This window comes from Sarcophilus harrisii, chromosome 1, assembly GCF_902635505.1.
Source record: "Sarcophilus harrisii chromosome 1, mSarHar1.11, whole genome shotgun sequence".
Taxonomy (NCBI): domain Eukaryota; kingdom Metazoa; phylum Chordata; class Mammalia; order Dasyuromorphia; family Dasyuridae; genus Sarcophilus; species Sarcophilus harrisii.
In genome coordinates this window covers 653152126-653157941 of record NC_045426.1, presented here as the reverse complement: position 1 = coordinate 653157941, position 5816 = coordinate 653152126, and the positions used below count along the sequence as shown (strand labels likewise).

Sequence of the window (5816 nt, the reverse complement as noted above, 5' to 3'; positions counted from 1 at the left end):
TATAGAAGGTGATTAGAGATGGAATTGATATGATTTGGTAACTAGTTATATAGGAAAGGAGCAGAGTCAAAAATAACAGGAAGATTATAAACATGGGAGAAGGGGTAAAGAGTGAAGTCAGACAAGGAGGAAAGTTGGAAAGAAGATCAGAGAGAAAATAAACTCAATTTTGGACCTGTTCACTCGTGGGTACCATTCGGATATGCATATAGGGATGTCCTGTAGTCAGTTGGAAGTTTGGCATTCCAGGGAAGGGAAGGATTAGAGAATATAGATACGGAGTACTCCACTTGAGATGATGATTGAAGAAATGGGAATGGATAAGATTGCCAAGAGAGAGAGTTTATAACAAGAAGACCCTTGGGAAAGTACCATATTAAGGTGTCAGGGAAAGAATCACAATTGCTCAGAGATGGAAGGACTTCAAGAGGCATCCAATGCCATTGGTAAGTAAAGGAAAGAGGAGAGAAGGGGAAGGAAACAGGCAATTATTAAGTACTTATTGTATGCTAGACACTGTACTAAACACTTTACAAACATCATCTTCTTTACAACATATTTAACAGGTCATCAAACTCTTGCTTGTAGCCCTCCAGTGAAGAGACAGTCCATTCCCCTCTTGGGTAAATATAATTGCCAAAAAATGTCCGTAATTCAAGTCAAATTCTGTTTCCCTCCAATTTTCCCCATTACTCCTAATTCTTTCTTTTGGGACCAAGCAGAACAAGTCAATTTCTTCTTGTGTTAGTGTTTCAAGCATTTAAAGACAGTTAACATATATTCTCTTCTCTAAGCTAAATATCCTACATTCCTTCAACCAAACCTCATATGATCTGGACTCAAGGCTCTTTGCAATCATGATTGCCCTACTTTGGATTTGTTATTGTTGTAGTGTTCAGTCACTTTAGTTCTATCCAACTCTTTTTGACCTCATTTGGGGTTTTCTTGGTAAAGATACCGGAATGATTTGCCATTACTCCAGCTCATCTGAGAGATAAGGAAACTGAGGCAAACAAGGTGATCACACAGTTGGTAAGTGTCTAAGGCCAAATTTGAACTCGTGAAAATCCCATTCAGTTGCTCTATTTAGTGTGCCACCTCACTGCAGAAAAGTAGATCCAGATGGGTCTAGACGGCTGGGAGGTGCAATGGTAAGAGCCCTGAACTCAGACCTAAGCTGGAATCTCAGCTCTCAGGCTTACAAACTTACAGATTCAAGACAAAGCTGCCTAATCTTTCTACCTCTCACTTTCATTATCTGTAAAATGGAAATAGTCACAATACCAAAATCTGTCTTCCAGGCTTCTTTATGTTGTGCACATCTATCAGCTGTAAAAGGCTCAAACAGCTCAGAAAAGGGGTGGCGCCCACCCTGCTGGGCTAGTTCCCTGCTGAGGGCTGAGGGCTGGGTGCCCTGAGCTGTGACTAGAGAGATTCTGGATTGGCAGAGAGATGCTGCTAGGATAAGCAGAGGGAGAGAAAGAGGCCCATCTGGGCTGGGAGGACTGTGGGAACTCTCTCTCTCTCCCTCCTCCCTAACCCCCCTTCCCACTCTCCACCGTAGCCTTGGGGCCAAGGCTGGAATTAGGCAGGATTAGAGTCTGAAACTATTGTTGGCTTGTTCCTTCTGGTAGGTCCCAAGGAGAATCCCAGAATTATAATTAGCTATCAGATAAACAGACTTAATGGAAAGGGGCTGCAGAGCTAATGGGCTCCACAAACATTCAGCTGGTGCTTGGGGAGACTTGAGATTTGCTAGGCTCTAAGAAAGAGGTGGGGAACACAGGCACTCCGGTGGGTGGGGCAGCTGGGGCAACCACACCAGCCAAAGCAGCTGGTCTTAGGGGCCTAGCAGAGAACCAGGGGTCCAGAGCAGTATGGAATCTTAGAAGGCAGAGTCAAAGCTGAGACTGTCAGAATTTAGAATAGAGATGTCGGAGAAGCTAAGTGGTGTAGTGGATAAAACACCAGCCCTGAAGTCAGGAGGACCTGAGTTCAAATTCGATCTCTGACACTTAATATTTCCTGGCTGTGTGAACTTGGGCAAGTCACTTAGCCCTAATTGCTTCAGCAAAAAAAAAAAAAAAAAAAAAAAAATAGAATAGAGATGTCTGAGTTGAGGGGGAGTTTAAGGCATACAATGTCAAAGAGCTGGGAGGGTCCTTAAGGCACAAAAGGTCAGAGCTGTGATGAGCTTAGAACACAATATAAAAGCTGGGAGAGCTCTTAAAACACATCAGAGTTAAAAGGAACCTTAGAACAAAGAAGGTTAGAACAGAGATGAGCTTAGAATACAGAATATCAAAGCTAGGAGATCCCATCGGAACTAGGAGGGGCCTTAGAACAAAGAAGGTTAGAACAGAGATGAGCCTCAGAGCTGGGAAGGCCATTAGAAGGATGTCAGGGATGGGACACTTAGAACACAGGATGAGAGACCTGAGAGGGAACACAGGATGTCAGGGCTGAGAGGGGTCCTTATAACACAGGGTGAGAGAGCTGGGAAAAAAACCTTTGAACATGGGATGTAAGAGCTGGGAGGGCCCTTAGAACACCGGCTATCAAAGCTGGGAAGAACAGTCTTAGAATGAAGAACAGAGTGGTCCTTTTGAGATCATCTGGTATACCTACCTCATTTTATAGATGGAGAAACTCAGGTCCAGATTGGGGAATTAACTTGGAGGTCACAAGTAGTGCTAATGAACAATAACAGAGCCAAGACTAGAACTAGGTCTTCTGACTGCCAGCCAGAGATCTACCATCCTATTGCTAGGTGGTGAAACCCCCTCCCCATCAGGACTGAAGTTCAGAGGCAGCAGACTCAGACCTAAGCTTCTGCCGGTCTTGATTTCTGCCGCTGTGTGCCCTTATCCTCCTGCCAGCCTCAGTTTTCCTACCTGCAAAACGAAAGCTCTCCCTGACATCTAGTCTGGCTTGCCCCTCCTTCCAGCCACTGCTCTTGTGCCCCAAATGCTATCTCCCGAAGGGAGATCTGATACCTTGGGAGGGAATCATTGTACAGTGTGTGGTGCGGGAGGCGGGGGGAAGGAAGAGGGTCGGACGAGCTTGGGTCAGGCGCCCACTTTGCTCTTTATTGCTTTATCTCCCTGGCTTTGTCACATCCTGGCTCTCGGCCTTAGTTTCCCCATTTGTAAAACGGAAAGGGTTGGTTGGACCGGGAAACCACTTCTAGATTCTATAAGGCTACAGGGACACCAGCCTCTCGGGCTTGGGCGGGCGGGGGTGCGGCGAGAACCAGATAACACGGTCAAGGAGAACCTGCCCAGGAAGGCTTCAATCTGACGTGCAGAGAACCTGATTTCAAATGCATTTTATTGTCTCCGGCCTATAAAGTTTTGCATTTCCAAACAGGTACTGCAGCATCTGGGCTTCTACCGAGGCAAGCCAAGCCGTGCCGGACACGGGCACGCGGTGGTGTTCAGCCGGGTCCCAGGAGCAGCCAACACAGCCAGCTGGCTGGGAGAAGGAGAGGGGGCGGGGAGTGAGGAGGGGGCAGGGCCTGAGGGGACGTCTCAGGGGAGGGAGGGTTCCCTTCGAGGCACCACCTCGGCCTCGGACCCTTCGGTTCTGTGACTGGAGCTGTCCGTGTGGGAGGGCGCTTGGCGGACCAGGGTCAGCACCTCGGCGGCCCGGTGGTCCAGCCGGGATCTGGCCGACTCGTCCTCGCTGAGGCTCTCGGGGTTGGAGTCGGAGCCCTCCTCCGCGGTGGCCACGGGCTGCTTGCAGATGGGGCAGGTCCTGCGCAGGGCCTGGGAGAACCAGGGGTCGATGCACTTGCAGTGGTAGATGTGGGTGCAGGGCAGGACTTTCAGCTGATCCCCCTCCTCGTACTCGTCCAGGCAGATGGCGCAGACGTCGTTGTGGCAGGTGAAGGCCCGCAGGTGCATCTTCTTGCGGACGGGGGTCTTGGCCACGGCGCCGCTGCGCTCCCGCCACCGCCACCAGTACAGCCAGACTCTCCTGATGATGAGCAGCGTGGACATCAGCAGGGTCACCACGCGGCCCAGCACCCAGGAGATGGACAGGACGGGGTGGCAGTCCAGCTCCGAGTAGTGGCGGTGGTTGGGGAGGAGGAGGACGTGGGCGTCCTTGTGGCCGCACAGGATGACCCGCAGGTCCTGGGACGTGGCTTCGCCGACGAACACCGACGGGATCTCGATCTGCTGCCGGATGTCGTCGTACACGTGCACCATGTTGACCAGGTCGTTGGAGTGGACGTTGTAGACGATGACGGCCTGGTAGCCGGCCTGCTGCGCATGGAGGACCTTGAGGTCGAAGGTGCAGTCGAAGCGCCGGACCAGCGCGATGGAGCCCAGGGAGTGGTTGGACGGCACCGGGCCCTCGATGGGCTGGCAGGCGTTGGGTGGTCGGGCCTCGATCAGGTAGCCTCGGACGCCGTCCTCAGACAGGGGAGCCCCGAACAGGGCAGGGGCGTCGCTGAAGTCCACGGAGCTGGCCCTGCCATCGGACACCGCCCGCACCAGCGCCCTGCCCGCTGGCAGCTCCAGCAGCAGCAAAAGCAAGGCCACGGGCCTCGGCAGGTGGAAGGCCGTGGCCCCCATGGTGGGGGGCTTGTGTCCCGGAGGGGTTCCACCCCAGCGGGACCTGCTCAGGGGGGCGAATGGGGTCCCACTCTCCCCTTGCCTCACACTTAGAGCTCCTGTGGGGAGTGGTGCGGCTTGAGTGGGGACCCAGCTTCTTGTCAGTGGGTGGCTTGAGTTCTGGAGAGATGTTTACATCCCTCTTTCATTGGCAAGAGCCGCAGTCAGAGGATTTCAGTGGGGCCACAGTGTCTGGGGGGCCATAACAGGGAGAGGGGGGCCTCCCAGGATGATGGAGCAAAAACGGGAGGCCAGAGAGAATCAGCAGTCTCACCAAAGAATCACTAACCTCTGGGGACTCAGGGGAGGGAGCATCTCACCTTCTGGATGCTCTCCTTTGCATCCGTTGGCAGCCTGCTTCTGCCAGGTAACTCTTAGTCTCTCCCCCTACCCCTTGGGGGCCCTGTCTGCCCGGGGAGGTGAGTGATCCTAGAATCTCTCTAGCCCCTCATTGTGACATCACTGAAGGAGCTCTCCCTTTCACAGGCCCCCCTCCTCTCCCCCTCCCCCAGAGCCCACGAGCTGGCTGGGGAGCCTGCCAGACTCCATACACATCCCACCTTCATCTCCCTGCCTCCCTCTGGCCCAGTTCCCATCTCCCCACAGCCACCCTTCCTTTCCCCAGCCCCTCCTCCTTATTTTCTTTTCCTAGGCCCAGGGCCTGAATAGCAGGAGCACCAGATTCTAGGGGGAGGAAGGAGGGCCTGGACCCTGTTTGAATGGCTGAGGGGCCGGGCCGGGTTTTGTTGGAGTCCTTCCCTAATAAGAGATTCAGGAAAGGTCCCATTCTGGGACTTATCAATGGCTTCCAACTCCTTTCCCAGGCTCCAGAGCCCCAGGCCTTGGCAGCCAGAATTAACCTGCTGGGGGTGGAGGTGGGGATGGAGAAGCAAGAATTGCTGGCTGCTACATACCCACAAGTATCTTCTGACAGGCTGAAGGGGAGATCCTGCCAATTACTGGGCCTTTCTCAGGATCTGGTGCACATCAGAGATCTCCTAAGGTCCAGGTTCAAATCTGTACTAATCTCTCTGTATTCCCATTAGCCACTGAAACCAGAACAGAACTTCTGTGTCCTAATGGCCTCAGACCTGAAGCCTCGGGGGATTCTGGACATTTGAATCCCTAGTTGGGCTGGGGCGTGGGTTTATCTCGGATACTGCCTCCTTCTTCCATGAGATTTTTTCTGTCTGTTCT

General features: G+C 52.6%; 1 protein-coding gene across 1 annotated transcript; it reads right to left on the bottom strand.

The window, feature by feature from the left end:
• Nucleotides 1-3309: 3309 nt before the first annotated feature.
• On the bottom strand, nucleotides 3310-5054 carry ZNRF4 (zinc and ring finger 4). The gene has a single exon (XM_031947798.1). The coding sequence runs from the start codon at nucleotides 4578-4580 to the stop codon at nucleotides 3531-3533; it is 1050 nt and encodes a 349-aa protein (XP_031803658.1). The 5' UTR covers nucleotides 4581-5054; the 3' UTR covers nucleotides 3310-3530.
• Nucleotides 5055-5816: the final 762 nt, after the last annotated feature.